This window comes from Euprymna scolopes, chromosome 11, assembly GCF_053919585.1.
Source record: "Euprymna scolopes isolate OS-2025 chromosome 11, ASM5391958v1, whole genome shotgun sequence".
Taxonomy (NCBI): domain Eukaryota; kingdom Metazoa; phylum Mollusca; class Cephalopoda; order Sepiida; family Sepiolidae; genus Euprymna; species Euprymna scolopes.
In genome coordinates this window covers 2,838,122-2,857,700 of record NC_136492.1, presented here as the reverse complement: position 1 = coordinate 2,857,700, position 19,579 = coordinate 2,838,122, and the positions used below count along the sequence as shown (strand labels likewise).

The window sequence follows — 19,579 nt, the reverse complement described above, 5'->3', positions numbered from 1 at the left end:
AGGAATGCTGAGTCTCTTAACTGTCTCTTCAATGATGAAGGCCAGAGGAATAGTTGGCTGAAATGTGAGGAAACAACAACAACTATATAGATGAGGATAACAGTTCGCAAATAAATAAATATCCAAATTACTCATCTCAAATCTGTGTGTGTGTGTGTATGTGTGCGTGCACGTGTGTGTGTGTGTGTGTACGTGTGTGCGTGCATGTGTGTGCGCGGCATCTAAGATCCTTTTTCCATTTATTTACCTTAAGATATGCGGATGGTGTGTTGATACTACCAAATGACGCGTTCCTTCCATTCGCTGCCGTTCACAAAAATTCTGGATCCACAACGAATGCGCAGTGTTCTCTAAAAGATGTGAATAAGGAAATGAGTTTGGCCTTGGCAGGACTTCTTTATCCGACGGACACCTGGACTTCGACAAAGTAAGTTTTTCTTTTTTTGTTTTTTTTGTTTGTTCTTGTGTTACAATAACTCGTGTAACTAATGATAAAATAAAAAAAAAATCGATTAAAAACAAGGGAAATAATTAGATAAAATTAATGATTTAATAATTGAAATCAGCACTGTTTTTTTTTTATTTGAACAAGATAAAATTGTCAACATCATGTATTTTGGAATATAAATTTGTGATTTATTCTATATATTGCACATTGAGCTTCTTATATAAGGATTGATGTATAATAAGAAAAATATATTTCTACAGAAATATATATATACTTGTTACTAGTACAGGGTAGCCCATAAGTCACTTTACAGTTTGAAAATGAAATAACTTTTTCTTAAATGACTGTATTTAATTAATTCCTTTTTTTTTATTACATAGTTTAGTGTGTGGAAATTTGTCCTGACTTAATTACAAAAGATGTCTCTTAAGTCGCGTCCATTCTCAGCTTTATAAAGTCAAGCTCTTTCTAAGCTATTCTCCATGATAGTTCTTAACATTGGAGGTTGTAGGGAAAGAATTTCCTGTCGTATGATTGGCTTAAGTTCTTGGATGGTCTGAGGCTTATTTGCATACACTTTGAACAAGATAAAAATGAGCTCGTATCAAGGGAAATAACTCGATGTAGCTAATAGTCACATCATGGAAATCAGAGATGCAAACACTTTTTCAGCATGCAAGCTACTTATGACATGACTAAGTCTAAATGATTTATCACCAATTAAAATACAAAGCACATTATTTATAAATATACTGTAAATTATATATATATATATATATATATATATATATATATATATATATATATATTTATTTATTTATTTTTATTTTCCGTTTTATTATTTTTTTTTTATTTTCCTTTTAGTGACGTTTAACAACTCTGGCTGACATTTTTTTAAGTGATGACCTGTACATTTCAGTTGACCTATATTATTTTGCCCTATATATATTTTCGCGCCTTTAACATTTCCTGTCTGGGTCATTTTGACTTTTGTTTCCCTTTATTTTATATTTAACTTTATCATTTTTTTTTTTTTTTTTTCTCCTTTCTCTTCCCAGATCTTTTTTATTTATAGTTATGTCTCGGAAGTAGAGCGAAAAGCACATCTTATTTTTCTTTTATTAATATTATTTTTTTCCTTGTACACATTTTTGTGAATTATTCCATGGATTTCTGCCTTTGGATTATTATGGACCATCTTCTCCCAATTACGGGATTTCCTTGGATTTTACTTGTACAAATGGAAATTCTTTTAACTTTCTTGAAGTTTTACATTTGGATTTTACCGTCACTGGATTTTTTATCTTCCACCAGACTATCCATTAATGTGTAATCACCTTTTTCTTTACCATATTCCCTCTGCTTAACATATTTTGTTTTCAAGTAAGATCTTTGACTTACTTGTTGTTTCATCAAATACTTCTGCATGCAAAATCCGATCCCGCATTTTGCTAATTCCTACCCTCTGATGAGAAGGAGAGTATTTCTTCGAAACTCCGCGGATTAAGGACTATCCATTTATCTAGTGTTTCCTTTTCAGATTAAATATGTTTTTAACTCATTTCAAAGTGTTTTTTAACATATTTTATTAACTATTTGCTCATATATATATATATATATATATATATATATATATATATATATATATATATGCATGTGTACCTTGCATTACTGTATCAATCCATATTACATTGTGCAACTCTGTACATTTTTTGTCATTACTCTGATAACTTGTATTAGATGGAATCAGTCAGGGATGCATAGTCTGGACATTAGCTGCTAATAGTCAGCCTCACACAGACTTATAGATGCTCATCAGTCATGGTGGAACGGTATTTGGACTTCATGTGGGGAAAAGCTGATTCACATAAATAAGTGAAACCAAATAATGCAGTCAAGAAGGTTGCACGTAGTTCGGACATTAGCTGCTAACGAAAAGCCTCAAGCAGATTTCCAGATGCTATTCAGTCAGTATTTTGAACTTCATGATTTTTCTAGAAGTGTAAGCCATTTTGAGTTTCAGAACAGTTTCAGATGGTTCGCTGTTACACACAAGTCCTGGGAGGTGACTTGTTTGTAGTAGGCAGTTCCACAGAACAAATTTTTGTCGAGACGGAAAAGAACATGTGAAATTGCTCCAGAAAAGGTTTAATATTTATGAAGCAATTCTGGTTTCTGATTGGTTGGTAGCAGAACGTGAATTGATTTGATTCGTCAGTTCTTAGCAGCATCGTTTATAAATAGAATCGTCCGACTGTGTGGGATCATACCTCATTAAAAACACCAAAATATTGCAACAATTTTCATATTGGAAAAGGCTGACTCGCATAAATAAGTGAACCCAAATAATGCAGTTAAGAAGGCAACACGTTTACTCATGTTGGGGTTTTCTGTGAATAAGTTCCACAATTGTCCATGAGCTGTGCATCAGCTGAATGTCGACTTATAGTGTCAGAATCTTATCCCTCATGCCAGGAGAGTTCAGATAAAACAGATGATCTCGCTCGTAAAACATTGTGTCACTTTCAGATATGATAGAATGCTCCTATTCCTCTTGAGATTTGTACAGAACTGACCAACTAGCAGATGGTCTGCAACAACAAAAAAGAAAATCGGGTTTCATCAAATGGAAATGGAATCATGTCGTCTTTTCTAGTATGACAATTTTATCGTTTCACGCTGTAGATGGAATCAGTCGGGGATACATAGTCCAGACAGTAGTTGTTAACGAAAAGCCTCAAGCAGATTTCCAGATGCTATTCAGTCAGTATTTTGGACTTCATGATTTTCATATTGGAAACGGCTGATTCACATAAATAAGTGAAACCAAATAATGCAGTTAAGATGGTTGCACGTTTACTCATGTTGGGGTTTTCTGTGAATAAGTTCCACAATTGTTCATGAGCTGTGCCTCAGCTGAATGTCGACTTATATGGTTTATCAACTTGCTTTTACGAAAATAAGATTACAAGTTGTTTATACAAAACTGTTTTATTTCAACACTATGACTAATATAGAAAGAGAGGAGTGAGTGACAGAAGGTTCAAGTGGCAAGTGATGGCATTGGCAACTCGGCTCTTTCTCTTTGTTTTCCTTTTTGCCTTGGTTTTCCATCTGTTTATATTGACAATTTCTCAGTCAGGAATTTTGTTTGATATTCCCAACTGAGATAGAACATTCTGATTGTTGATTGTTCGAATATTATCAAGAATGTCGATTTAGATTGTTTGCATATTTTTCCGCAGTTTTTGATTCTTGTTTGGAGCGTCACTAGAAAGGGCAGCGCATGAACGTAGAGATTAGTTCGAGTAAAACAAAGTCTTTAAAGCGTTTGTCGAATTCTGCGGTCAATTGCCAAATTTGTTTTATTCGTGCACTGATCAAGCTGCGCACATGACTGCTCTTGTGTTGCCAGCTCTGCTGTGAGATTCTGGGAGTTTACCAGCGCCAACTTTTTTTTTCAATACCATGTGATCTACCCACAATGTCTCTGCGATTGACGTAATAAGCACTTCTACTCTTGAAATAAGTTTGTTTGCATATTTTTCCGCAGTTTTTGATTCTTGTTTGGAGCGTCACTTTGTTTTAGAATTTTGTCAAGAATCCAATGTGCGTGTGCGCGCAACCAGTGATAATTTTGGCATTGCCGAGCTCAATATGCAACGATAACATATAACTCTAATTTGTCTTCTAATGGAAAATTCTCTTTATTTTAACTTTCTGTGGAAATGTCTAATTCTAACCTGGTTTTGTGCCGCCTGCATCTAAATGTCACTACAGTGTAACAAACTGAAACCAAATGTGTGACATGAAAGTGACACAATCACATTGTTTTATGTTTCAGTGGTTACAATCTCGGCACAGAACCATGGCGACTTCTTCAGCAGGTTTGTCCACTTCAAAGTTTGAAATTTATTTCTGTGGCCCATCAACAGAAAAGGTGAGTGATTTTATATTTCTTCTTTTGGACCAAGTGTAGTTGCAGCACCTCAATTATGCTAACAGCTGAAAAGAACAGATTTAGCCTTTGGAGATATCTGATGACAATCATGTTTTTGCCGGTCAAAATGTAAATAAAACAATAGAAACTGTATTTTCATATCGACTTTGTCTCAGAATAATGATTTTTCCCCATCAAAATAGTAGTCCAAAGAAAAGTTGATCTCCAGTCAAATGGGATCGAGAAATAAAAAGAAGGGGGAAAAAACAGCATGTTATCTTTCATCGCTGGCTTAACTAGAAAAGATGATTTCAGACTAATTTTTTAAAAATTAATATCAGGCTAAAAAAAACAAAAAAACTGCACTGTCCGATAAAAAAAAAAATTCCATTTTTTTTCAGCTGCTTTGAAAACTTTCCAACGGGACTATGACTATTAACGTAACACTGGACTTAATTTTGGACTTGATTCTCTCTAAAGAACTTTCGGATTACCTTGAGAGAATCTTTATGCAAACTGAAGTATTATGTGTAGTTTGTTTTTATATATTTTTACTTTTCCTACATTTTTTCACTTGTTTTTTTTTTGTGACAATTTATGACTATAATAAATTGTGGTTTCACTTAATGCCATAACAAGCAAATTCTAGCATTACTACAAATATAATTTGCTGATTTCTTCCTGCAAAAATAGCATTCTTTGAAACTCCGCGAAATAATGATTTTGTAAATTGTTTTTTGGAGTATTCAGTCGAACAATAAATTTTGATTGTAAAGTTCAACTTAGTTTTAATTTTCTTTCTCTTATAATAAGCCAGGGGTGGGCAAACTGTTCAGTGCAAGGGCCGCATTAAAAAATTCTAAATGTTACTGGCCCGCATAGTATATTTTCCAATATAATTGATATTTAAAAAAGACAAAATAAAAGGATTTAAGAGAAAAAATATAATTAATTTTCATTTATTAGCATTTTAAAGTATTATAGAAGATTCCCATAAACACATTTATTTGAAAGATACAGTAACTTTAAACTTTAAAAGAAAACAATTTTATTAATATGTATTTTTAAGTATGCGCTTCATATGAAACACATTTGAAAAACATAACCTTGTTTGAAGAATGAAAGCAATTCTTAAGTAACTGTGTTTAAAGAGATTAAAAAATATCTTATTATTTAATATTTTAGAATAAAATCTTTAAAAGATACAAAGGACAAAAATGAATTTATATATTAAAAAAGAACCGTCACATGAAGCACATTTATTTAAAAATAAAGTAACTCAATTTAAAAAGGAAAACATATTTCTATTGATATTTTAAAATAGTAACTTCATATGAAATATATTTATTTGAAAAACAAAATAGCTCAGCAACTGAGCAACAGAAGGATCAAAATGACTCAGTGGGAATGATGCAACTGACTGCAACCATTTACCAGTTTGTTGAAATTAGGTGTCAAGTTGCTTGTACTGATTCTTAACACTGACTGAAGATTTAAGTCTGTGAGAAGTGATCTGTTCTTTGACTTGTTAATTTTCAATATGGAAAAAGTCTGCTCACATATGTAAGTTGAAGCAAATAAAACAAACATCTTCCTTGTAAGATTTTTCATATTTTCAAACTTTTCTGGAAAATTCGACTAGTGGTTTATTTTCGAAGAGCCTTTTTAAAGAGTTGTCGGCTTGCAAATCAATAAGATCTACCTGTAGTTCTTCGGCAGCTGTTTCAACGTCACATGCAAAAGGTGAGCTGAGCAAATCAAACTGTCCTTCAATTGCCTTGAAATCAGCAAATCTTCTGATAAATTCCTCTTTCAGAGCCATCAAGTGGGAACTGTATTTGTCTGATAATGATTGTGTAACAGCTCGTGTTTTCAACAGAGGAAAGTGAACAAAGTTTTGCTCTTTAAGTTGCTTGGCAAAAAGTTTAAGTTTCAATTGAAACACTTTCACTTCAACATACAATTCATGAGCAAATACACTTTTGCATTGTAGTTTTGTATTTAACTCGCTCAGCTTTTGCAATATGTCTACAGCAAATGCAAAATCACAAACCCATTCGTCACACTCCATTTCTTTTAAAAAGTCACAAGAAATTTCTTTCATATTAAAAAACATGACAACCTCTGCTTTAACATCCCATATTCTCTTCAGTACTTCCCCCATACTTAACCATCGGATATTTGTGTGATACAGCACAGCAGTAAAATCTGCCTCGATATCTTACAAGAAACATTGGAACTGCCTGTGTTTCAGTCCCCGTGCTCTTAAGTTCACTGCACGCACTACTGGATGCATAACATGTTTGAGTTTCAAAGATGATTTACAGAGGCTTTCTTGATGTATGATGTAGTAAAAAGACAACACACTGTGCGATGGAAAATCTTCTTTGGTATTTTTATTCATCAAGGTCACAAGGCCACAGTGTTTGCCTCTGAGTGAAGGAGCGCTATCAGTTGTAATCCTTGCCAGTTTATCCAGGCTTAACGTAGACCTGATTAGACTGCTAATGATACTGTTGTATAAATCGTTTCCAGTGGCTGTGTCTTTGAGAGACACCATGGATAGCAATTCTTCTGTAATTTCAAAGTTTTTGTCAATTCAAAAATGGATAAGAATCGAAAATTTCACAAAAGTCTGACCATTAGTTGATTTTTGTTAGATTTGTTAAATGGATATGTTTTCAATGCTTACTATGGGGGAACGTTATTTTAAAGCGCCAATTATGTAAACATGATTTTCGTCTTGCAATTTCATTATTTTCGTACGATGAAATGTTTTTTTTAATTATTACTAGTTTATTCTGCCCTTCTTCTTTTAAATGATACAGAAGATATACTGATATTAATTTATAACAAAGTTACATCGTGTTACATATAGGGGAGGTAATTCTGTGGTGAATTTTGGCGGTGCCTACGGAACTTCTAATTTCGTTCCAGTGCTAAAAATAATTTTCTAATTGAACATGCGACCAAGGAATCGTACGAAAATAAGAAAATGAATATCAATTAATGTTTGAATTTATTCACAGATAACTAAAAAACAATGTTTTTACTTGGCCTTCGGGACAAGATTAAAGTGTAGTATCTGTTCTTGTTCAATTTCTTGTTCTCTGTCAGTGGAGGAGAAATCCTTTACGACTGAGATAATTTTTATTTTTGTTCCTTTTCTCCACGTTAAAAAACGACCCTGGTGCCTGACTCTGTCTCAGGGGGTGGGGGGGGGGGCATTGTAAATAGGAACAACTATTGTGATTTTATCTTCAGAAACAAGAATTATAAACAAAAAATTATATATATAGGAAACGAACATTTTTGGTGTTTGTATTACTGCACACATAGATTCGAAAAAGTTGTCAAAAAAACAAATATATAACAAATAAATGTTATCAAAGGCAAGATAAGTTACTTGTCTACCGAACTGGATATGTTTTTAGTGTTTTTATTTAATGTAACACGTTTATTCAGCTCGAAAAACATAGTGCTTACCGATGTATTGGAAAATTAAAAATGGCGCCCGACTCTCTCTTTGACATGGTAAGTTTGGGAAAAGGAGTTAAAAATAAAAAATTAAACAAAATACTGTTAAAAAACCACGGTGTCAAAGAGAGAATCGGGCGCCATTTTTAATTTTGAATACATCGGTAAACACTGTATGTTTGTCGAGATGAATAAACATGTTACATTAAATAAAAACACTAAAAGAATATCCAGTTATGTAGAAAAGTAACTTATCTTGCCTTTGATAACATTTATTTTTTATATATTTGTTTTTTGACAACTTTTTCGAATCTATGTGTTCAGTAATACAACCCCCATTTTTTAAACGAAAAAATAAAATTTGTTTTTAATTTTTACGGGGATAATAATTTTTTTATTGTTATTATCATGAAAATGGAATTTATAAATTTATTTTAAATCATTGATATTTGTTAAATTAACGGGAAATGAAGCCATTTTTGATTGGTATTAACATGAAACGATAGAATTTATAAATTTATTTTAAATTATTTGGTTTTTTATATTTTTTTTTCGATAAATTATTTTTTTGCTGAATTTGTTTTTTCTATTAAAATTGACTTATTTCACGCATTCATAGCTTTTAACAAAAATCAGTAAACCAGAACGAAATTAGAAGTTCTGTTCCATTTTTGTGACAACTGAAAAACATAGCGTGCTTATCCATATTTACCATAATGTTGATACAATTTACGAAAATATTTAAAAAAGAAGCAAAATGAGTACTTGAAAATAGAGTTATCGAAAACAACAAAAAAATTAGAAACCGCATGAAACAAATCGAAGATTCGATTGGTATTCACACATTTTTGCAATTTTTTTAAACACCCACAAAATTTTACCTTTTATAAACTTTTTGCATATATTGAATTAATTTTTGTCATTTATAGAAAAATGGAAAATGATTAAAAGTGTGTTTTAATAAATATTTTATAAATCAGTTAATTTATTTTAATCAGTAATAAATGTACAAAATTGACTAATATATATATATATGTAGGCGTCCTGTAAAATTTTAAATTTTAGATATTATTTCAATCAAGATATTTTGAACAAGTAAATATTTGACAAAACGGGTCAATATTGATTACATTTTTTAAAAATATTTTGCTTGAATTTGCATAAAACCGTCTTATCGATATTCTAAAAAGTTTGACTTACAAAATTACATAATGGGAATTTAAATTTACTAAATTTTTGTAACAAATTAGCATAATTACAGACGTAAACAAAATAATTAGTCAATATTTTAACTTACTAAAATGCTTGGCAATGAATTTATAAGATGTCCTTTCTTTGGAAATTCTAAATATCATATGAAAATTTTAGTGTCTTGTAGGAATAACGGAGATGGGAGAGAGAGTTCGCTATGACTTGACCGGTTGATTGGCTGTACCCCAGACTACAAGCGCCAGATTTTATGGTCGCCACAATATTTTTAGTATATCAAAATAATTTATTGCCTGTTTTCGGCCAGGCAAAAGTTTCGGCCACGGCAAATCAAAAAGGATCCGATAAAGCTACGCCTGGCAGTCTAGCTGGGAACCAAGTGTAAACTTACCAGTCCCCATAAAACAGTCATTTTTTAATGTGTAATTCGTAAGGTTTCTTTGTTTCCTTTTACTTTGCTTTTCTTTCTTCAGAAATTTAGTTAGATTGTTAACGAAGGTATTTTTTTCGTCTCCAAATTTTCATTTTTTGCAAGGATCTGCCCATACTTGTGTCCGGCAGTTCGCACAGCTATCAAAAAACCACAATTCAATATTCAATACTTGGAGGGCCGCATGAATACCTTTGGCGGGCTGCATACGGCCCGCAGGCCGTAGTTTTCCCACCCCTGTAATAAGCTATACTATTTTGCATTACGTATTTAGCTTTTTTATTTGGTTGGGATTAAATTATCTATATATAAATAGTGTTATTTATATTAGTTTGAAGTTTACCATTGTGTGTGTGTGTATATATATATATATATATAAAAGAAAAAGTACAAAAGTATGTGTAAGATAAAAATAATTTTATCATTTGATAAAATAAATTTTAAAATCTCAATTTATTTTTTAAAGTTTTCTCTCAATTTCAGCCATTCAACCTGGAACGAGTGTTTGTCTCGACTGCAACGACAATTCAGTGTAGATGGCCGAAAATTTATATCCTTTTTCATTTTCTTCAAAAATACAGAGATGGTATTTCCGTAAACTGACCGGTGCTACCAGATCAAACTTCCTGATTCAAATGCAGTTTTTGTCACTTTATTTCTTTGCAAAACTTAATCATGTTCTACAAAACCAAAAAACAGAAACATTCTCCCTATCCTTACCCCCACCTTTTTCTTTTATCCCCAGTCAGTAGGGTATCAGAATATGCTGACTGTCCCCCTACAGAGAGTTGACCATGGGTGGCAATCTATGATGTTTTGGGATGGAATCCTGGTGACCTTGACTTTGGTACAAAGAGGACATGGCCCTACAACCACTTTGACCTTCACCTCGACTAGACGAACAGTTGGAGAGGCCTGATCTGATCAATCAGCTGGCCATGTCAAGCCCTAATTCAGAAGACAAAATCAGCATTCACATAAACACACAAGTATCACAAAAAACGACTGAATTCAAAGACGACGGCTCTAGGGTCAATCGGTTTGAAGAAATGGGTATATGACAGACATTGTTGTACTACCCCAACTTTTCTTACTATTTTCTTGGGTAGTGAAACAAGAAAGAAGAACAAGTGCTAATGGACCCCCCTTTAAATACGAGTGTATCGCCCCTGTATCTCTGTTCCACAAGGGCGAATTGGTTTCCCCTCTCATATTCCGCATTAACTTGGACTCTGCCACGGGTGGAGAGCAGGGACAATGAAATAAAAAGAAAAACATTCATGGCAACAAAATCAACTGACAGAATTCACACCGAGCTTGATTCGGACACTGGAAATAGGGAAAACTTGAGATTCTTCATTCTGGAGGCATTAAACAACACCCGATTGACAAAACTATGTCCATTTTTAATACATAACGTAATTTCTACAAAAATAACACCTAAAGAAGTTAAAAATTTACGAAATGGGAAAATCCTAGTGGAGGTAGAAAAAAAAATGATGTTCTACTAAAAACGGAAAAATTTCATGACAGAAGAATTAAAACTTTTCACATGGAAAAATGAATATATCAAAGGGTGTTATTTGAAACTATCAAGTTGTTCAATGACAAAATAAAAATGGAACTAAAATCCCAAGGCTTAATTAACATGAAAAAGTATCCATTAAAAAGTATCCATTAAAAAGAATCCATTAAAAAGAATGGAAACATTATACTAACAAACATCTACATCCTAACGTTTAATACACCAAAAGCCCCTGGATGATAGTGGGCGCTACTTGTTGGGTGGAGCAGGCCTCGATATGTGAACACTACTGGGGCATGCTTCACTGGAAAAGAGGCTCCACGGGTCAGCACCTGGGAATGAAGGGCATCGTTAAACAGGGGGAAGTTGTACTTTTCGAACTTCCTATGATGCCCTGTGGCAAGGCTGTCGTCGCCGACAATGATCACATCCAGTATAACGGCCATACAGTGGGTTTGCACAACGAGATCTGGCTTAAGAAAGCTCTTACACATTGGGACCCTAGGTTCTTTGTGGACTGTCAGGTCTTTCTTGTGTATGAAGTTGGCCAGAAAATCGGTTACTCGGTTGTGTCTCGTGCATCTAGCATCGTGGGTGATGGCGCATCTCGTCTCGATATGGCCAAGACTCTCCACCTGACGGCATCGTCCTCAGCACTTCAGATCACCGTCAGATCGTCCACCCCTTGCCCATCTTGATTTCGTGCTCAAAAGTCTGCATCGTAAGTTGATACATCAGATATATAGTCTGGGAAATACCCGGTCTGGATGGCGAAGCCAGCGGTGTGGGGCCTTCGAGGCACTGGCGTGAATGAGTCCAGCCCCATCAAGTGATTGATGTAAGACCGAGGCCCACTCTGTTTCAGTTTCTTTAGGGTCCCTTACCACCTTCCCGTGTACCTTTGCAGGACGGTTCACTAAATTGAGCATTGTTCGGAAAGCAGGGCTCCAGACAGATTCTCTAACGACTTCGGAGGTAGCCACAGCAAACAGCTTCTTGTATCTACGCTGTCTCATCAGAGGAACTGACACTGCCAAGTCCCCCGTCCGAGATGGCAGCATGAAAGAAGCCGACCGGGCAATCCTTGGGAAGCCTCAACCAACGACAAACTCCATCCCTGATGATTATGTCTATGGCTTTCAGTATGTTGCCATGGATGTTCCCTAATACTAACCCATGGAGAAGTTTTGGGATCACAGGGTTTCTCAGAATGCACTCTCTACTGTCGGAAAATAAAATTCCTCCTTGCATGCAGAATTTAGCAAAATGGATTCAACCACTTAGCTGCCTTGTAAAGTTGTAAAAGTAATACATATGTTCTTATTTAACTATCTCCCCACGAGGGCAGAGTTAGACACAAGGTTGGTTTTTAATGTGGGGAAAATCCAGCTCCACAAAAAGAGGTACTCGTTCATTGACCAAGGGCAGAACAGACCAAGTGTAGCATCAGAACAGATACCACACTGTGTTCCTAAGAAATGCAAGGAATGAAATAGTTAATTTATATATTGGTTCAAGATTTGTTTTTTACAAAGGGGGCACTAGTTATTAAGGCCCAAAAGCCACTTGAAGATAAGGCTTAATGTGTATCTTATGGCTGGTGAGACAACGTGGTGATGGTCATTAATCCAACCTTGATCGCCGTTTGGGGCCTGTGGCACAGTGGATAGAGACGTTGAATCTCTACAGTTCCAGGTGAGCATTGTCTGAAGATAGTAGTTTCACTCAAAGTCGGCCAGAGGATTATTTGGCCAAAACGTGATGAGATGACAACAACTATGGAAGGCAGTAATGGCAGTGAATGCAGTTAGGAGATTCGGAGTTCCTATCCTGTCGTGGTTACCACCTGACGAAGGCCAGAGAAGTAATTGGCTGAAACATTGTGAAACAGCAACAAAGATGAGGATAAAAGTCTGCAAATAAATGAATAAATGTACAAATTGGACATTTTTTAGACGAATCAATCGTTCCAATTCCGATAGAAAGAAGAGCAAGACATGAGTCATTGTTATTAGTAAGAGAATAGTCTAAGGAAGATTCCATTTTTTTTTCTTACATAAGATTCACCACTTATCAAGGCCTGGAGGCCACTTGAGGATAAGACTTATTGATGAGAAAATATCGTATTCCAGTTTACGATCCGTGTTTACAAAACGAATGACCAAACTGACAAGGATGTTGTCATCATCTTGTATCGCGGCATGTTTATGCCGTAAATGAAATCATCGTTAGTGTTCTCCATTGTCAGTCCAATTCCTCTGTAGACATCACATAATTTTGAACTTGACAAAATACATGGGGTGGGTTAAGACTTTTTAATCCTGAAACATCACAATTAACTGCATTATATCCCTAGCTGTATGTGCAGTTGCTCCATCTTGTTGCCACCAATACCCTGGCATGTTTGCTAACTGACGTTGAACAAAATTCACTGGCATATCTCTATATCTTTCATCAGTTACATCTGATTCGCCCGTTTTCCATGTATCCGTTGTCTTTAGATCATCCACATATCTGCAGTCGAATTATGTAACTCTTAGAACCATTGATCTGCTAGAGATTCCTCCTCCTCCATGGCCAACCAATGTCCTGCTGCTGACGTTATGAGAGTTACCTTCTCCTAAATGCATATCTTAACTAAGACTAGGGATGCATCTCTCCCAGTGAATTAATACGTCTCAAGATACCAACCGGGAAATTTATTATGACTCAACATAGTACATACAGCACTTAGCCTTCCCAAATGTCATCCATCTGGTCCTGGCCAGACTCATCATTGCAAGGGTTTGCATCTTAAGTGACTCCAATTCAGATTGTCTCTCTTTATCTGATATTCCACAACCGTTTGACCTCTACCACGACTACCTACATTGGCTACAGGCATTTTTCAGTTAACAGGCCTTCTATATCTTGGTGGCCGTGCCTCTACCCTCAGCTATGGCCGTTGGTTTCACAGTCATCTTTTATACAACAAGAGGTACATGATAGCATTCAACACAAGATCCGGGGACAACAAAAGAATTTATTTCGGTAATGAAATAAACTCGATGGTCTTTGCACTTCAAAGCAATCCTCTGTGTTTCTTCTCTCTCACATACAGCACCTGGTATTCATAAAAGGTCACCCATTTGATGCTCAATGTGGCTTAAGTTTGTTGATTATAAAGTTTGGAAAGGACTATGCCAGTTTCAAATCTTATCAGAATTATTTTGCTCAACTATTCAGAAATATTTGCAAAAGTATATGATGCCACAGTTTCTTCCCAGATTTAGCTCAAATAACAACTTGTGTTCAATTAATAGTATCAAATGAATACAAAAAGGTTGATGTGCCATAAAATTAAGAGACAAATGATGTTTCTCCTTAATTGTTTTGTCATACAAATCTATAGCAAACATTCTTGTCGGCCGAGGTGAAAATGAAGTCTACGATTTCAGCCAGAAGAAAATGGAAAAACTTCTTAGCTGTGTTCAATGGATGCCTGAACCTGTTGTTTATTGGACAGGTAAGAATAATATTCTATTCTCCGGCAATTACATCTTAATCCTATAAATATACTAATGATATATATATATATATATATATATATATATATATATATATATATATATACAGGGTGACCCAAAAAAACGGGCCCCAACTCTAATTAGGCCTAGTTTCTTAGTGTTTTGTCCGAATGAAATGAAACTTTGGTCATAACTCATTTATTATATTTAAAACATCACATCAAAACACTAGGATCTTTGGCCTTTTTTTCTCCGTTCTAAAGCATATGTTCTTGATGGCCTCCATTTAGCTTTTATTTTTTTGGGGGGGGGGTCACCCTGTGTATACTAACTTGCAGGCACGCCAGCAACCATTGTAAAAAGTAATAAAAAATGCAAGAGAGCTATATGCCCAGTCTGTTAAATCCAAAGTAGCTGATCAGCGGCTTGGTTCCCACCAGTTTTGGCACATAACAAATAGGATCCTGAACAGAAGTGTGCGTTCTATCCCAACCATTATCAATGGACCAGAGGTCATCTCGTCAGCATCAGACAAGGCCAAACTATTTGCAAAGAACTTTGCAGCTAACTCTACCCTATGCGACGAAGGCCATCAACTCCCCATATTTCCTCCTATAATACAGAACACGCTAAGTAACATACAAATATCTGTGCATGAAGTCGCCAAGCTAATCAAGAACCTTAATTCCAGTAAAGCAACTGGCCCTGACGGCATCCCAATTATAGTGTTAAAAAAGCTTCAACCAGAACTTACTCCCATACTTACGAAACTGTTTAAGCGTTGCCTTAAGGAGAAGTGCTTTCCAACTCCCTGGAAAACCTCATTAGTATGCCCTGTATTTAAGAATTCAGGTGATAAGTCATCTCTCTCTCAGTACAGACCAATAAGTTTCCTGTGTGTTATGAGTAAGTTGCTGGAATCCATATTAAATAGAGAAATAGTAGACCACCTCAGCAGAAACAATCTTCTTAGTGACACACAATATGGTTTCCGTTCTGCAAGATCTACCGCAGATGTGCTAACAGTTATATCTCACAGGAGTAATGAATCTCTTGACAAAGGCTTCCTTTCTAGGGTAATTGCTTTTGACATATCAAAGGCCTTCGACAAGGTATGGCATAAAGGCCTACTTCACAAGATTTCCAGCTACGGTATAACTGGAAATGTTTTCTCAATCATTAAATCATTTCTCTCCGATAGGCTCATAAGAGTAGTGGTCGATGGACAAAAATGAGAGGCCTGCAGTATTAATGCTGGAGTCCCTCAAGGGTCCATCCTGGGCCCAACTCTCTTCCTGATCTACATCAATGACCTCCCTAAACACATACTTAAATCATTTGTTGACATCTATGCTGATGACACGACCATCTACGGCAACACATCAAAGGCTGAAAATGACAAAGCTCTCTCTGATTCTCTCTCCTCTGATCTCGAGCGCGTGGTTCAGTGGGGGAAGACGTGGCTGGTTACCTTTAATGCATCTAAAACCAAACTCCTATCTTTACATCATTAATGCTCTGATCCCCATCTGGCATCAATTGTGATGGATGGCTCTTGTCTAGGAGAAGCCCCATGTTTTGACAAGCTTCTGGGTTTGTTCATTACTCCTGATCTGAAATGGAACACGTGCATCAAGTCTGTTGCCAAGGTCGCTGGAAAGATGGTGGGATCCTTCTACCACTCCAGAAGATATCTCACTACTGATGCAATTCTCTATCTATATAAAAGCCAAGTATGTCCAAGGATGGAATACTGCTGCCATATCTGGGCAGGAGCTGCTAAAAACAGAAAACAATAAAAGAAGAGCAAAATATATTTTTAAACAAATATGGTCGTGACACTGGACATGCTAATGTTTCAGACAAATGGTAATTTAAAACAAGATGTCCTCGTTAGGTGACTTAAATGCTTTTCACAGAAGAAATCATTTCCCAAAACCTATATATAAAAGTGAAAGTGTCTGTCTGTGTGTGTATCTATGTATCTGCGCGTCTGTGTGTGTACATTTCCCTACGCAATAACTCTACAGACTCAAAATTTGATATACCGGGTACTGAGATTTGGGAAAATCGATGTGATCGGTTTTCGGCAAGAAATTTGACGATTAAGGGGTCAAAGTTCAATGGTTTGACCTTTGAGAACTCGGTCGAAACACTTAAAATTTTAGATATAGGTTCCTTGGACATGGATCTAACTTAATAACTTGATTTGAGCCCAAAACAATAAATTTTAAGGGGTCATAATAGGGGTCAAAGCTTTTTTTTTTTTTGCTCAGCATACACTTCCAAACACTCGGGCAATGCCGGGCTGAAATGCTAGTATATCTATAAAAGTGAAAGCCTCTGTCTGTCTGTCTGTCTGTGTACATTTCCCTATGCAATAACTCTGTCTATTTTAAGTCTGAAGACTCGAAATTTGATATACAGGGTAGTGAGAGTTGGGAAAATCTTTGTAATCCGTTTGGGGGCAGAAATTTGGGTTTTAAGGGGCAAAGTTCAGCGATTTGACCTTTGGAAACTCTACCAAACTCCACCGTCAATTTTGGGTCTAAGCACTTGAAATTTTAGATATAGGTTACTTGGACATGGATCTAACTTAATAACTTGACTTGAGCCCAAAACAATAAATGTTAAGGGGTCATAATAGGAAAAATTAATAGAATAAATAGAAACTTGAAAACATTGACTGCTTTTTTTTTTTTTTTTTTTTTTTTTGCTAAACATACACCTCGAAACACCCGGGCAATACTGGGCTGAAATGCTAGTTTTTTATAAAAGAAAAAAAAAAATTCTACTAAAACTTTTTCTTGAATAAGATTTTTTTTTCATTTTTCAAATGTTACAACCAAAATTGTTAAAACTGACGAAAATTTTCTTAAATTTCCAGCTAATTGCAATCTCCCTGGAGAGAAGACTTCCACCCTAACAACAGCTTCCAACAATGGCATGGTCACGCACTGGTTGAAGATGACACTTGAGAAAGCAGAAGCAATGTACACATCGCAAGCATATCTGCATTGGTATTTGAAGCATGGTGCAGACAAGGTAAAACGATAAACTTATATGACATGCACGTTTATATATATTATTATATAATGTATGTGTGTGTGTTTATGTATATATATATATTATTATATAATGTATGTGTGTGTTTATGTATATATATATATATATACTAGCAAAAGTACCCGTCGTTGAATGGGTTCGGAAAATGGACTCTGATTTATGAAAGTATGATAGGTTATGAAAAGGAAGGGTTATAAAGAGATAGCCTCGAATTAGGGGGTATTAAAACCAAAGACAAAACATGATGAAAGTAAAAATAAAATAGATAAACCCCATAATTTATTATACCATACCTGTTCACACTGAAACACTTATCACAATATTCTGTGGATCTATATTAAAAAACCTTGTTAAACTTGGTGACATATTTCCATTCTATGGAGGTCAGGCGCGAAGGAACACCCCATAATTTTATACCATATTTCTTCAAACTGAGACAATTATCAAAGTATATTTACGCAGATAGATATGAAAAGTCTTTATTAAAGTTTGTGTCTATTTCCATTCCATGGAGGCCAGACGCGAACGCAGACCCCACAATTTTATTATACCATCCCTATTTAAGTTAAAACCTACTTATCAAAGTATTCTTATGTACATCTATATCAAAAACATTTGTAAACATTTTTTTTTTTAATTTTTAAATTTTTTATTTCCATACTTTGTGGACCAGGCGCGAATGCAGACCCCACAATTTTAATGAACCACCGTTCTGCCAGATCAAACATACCCATTCCTGTGTCTCGATACATCTTCTATCGTTATATGTGATCAGTTTTTTAAAATAGTCAATTCGTGACCAGACACACACACACACACACACACATTCAGCTTGATATTATAGATATAATGTATGTGTGTGTTTATGTATATATATATATATATATATATTATATAATGTATGTGTGTGTTTATTTATATATATATATATATATATTATATAATGTATGTGTGTGTTTATTTATATATATATATATATTCTTTTTTACAAGGTGGTCACCACTTATCAAGGCCCAGAAGCCACTCAGGGATAAGGGTTATAGCATGTACAGTACGTTAGTGTGGGGATTTAATAAAAATGTCTACTTAAGGGGACGGTTCATCAGGAATTTGTTTACGTTGGACTTGAAGACATCCAGGTTGTAGTTAGGTGGGAAGCAGGCAGACGGAACAGAGTTCCACAGGCGTGCAGTTCTAAGAAAGAAGTTTTATTCATGGAATCTACATTTAAATTTAGACACAGATAAAGAGTGGGGAAAATTTTTGACAGTGGTTTCAGCTAGACGAGTGTTTTTCATAAAAGATTGGCGAGGGGGGACCATAGATTGAAGCTCAGACGAGTACCTGCCATGGAAATAACGATAAAACAAAGATAGGCTCGCAACGTCTCTTCTGTGGGAGAGAGGTTGCAGGGAAGAGAAAAGGGCATCCCCCACTAAGCCACGAAGTCTATTTTGTACTCTGTCAAGGCAGGATAGGCTGTTTTTAGCAGCTCCTGCCCAGATATGGCAACAGTATTCCATCCTTGGACGTACTTGGCTTTTATATAGATAGAGAATTGCATCAGTAGTGAGATATCTTCTGGAGCGGTAGAAGGATCCCACCATCTTTCCAGCAACCTTGGCAACAGACTTGATGTACGTGTTCCATTTCAGATCAGGAGTAAAGGTCAAGCCCAGAAGCTTGTCAAAACATGGGGCTTCTCCTAGACAAGAGCCATCCATTTCAATTGATGCTAGATGGGGATCAGAGCATTAATGATGTAAGGATAGGAGTTCGGTTTTAGATGCATTAAAAGTAAAAAGCCACGTCTTCCCCCACTGAACCACTCGTTCGAGATCAGAGGAGAGAAAATCAGAGAGAGCTTTGTCATTTTCAGCCTTTGATGTGTTGCCGTAGATGGTCGTGTTATCAGCATCGATGTCAACGAATGATTTAAGTATGTGTTTAGGGAGATCATTGATGTAGATCAGGAAGA

General features: G+C 35.4%; 1 protein-coding gene across 4 annotated transcripts in view; it reads left to right on the top strand.

The window, feature by feature from the left end:
* LOC145287726 (tubulin delta chain-like) overlaps window positions 1-19,579 on the top strand; it is a 127,442-nt gene that overhangs the window by 88,229 nt on the left and 19,634 nt on the right. For all 4 annotated transcript variants that reach the window (XM_080135482.1, XM_080135483.1, XM_080135484.1 and 1 more), the window contains exons 6-10: window positions 254-427; window positions 4,293-4,388; window positions 9,988-10,055; window positions 14,412-14,534; window positions 17,423-17,580. In XM_080135482.1, the coding sequence (XP_079991608.1) occupies window positions 254-427; window positions 4,293-4,388; window positions 9,988-10,055; window positions 14,412-14,534; window positions 17,423-17,580 (619 nt within the window). The remainder of the gene's footprint in view (window positions 1-253; window positions 428-4,292; window positions 4,389-9,987; window positions 10,056-14,411; window positions 14,535-17,422; window positions 17,581-19,579) is intronic.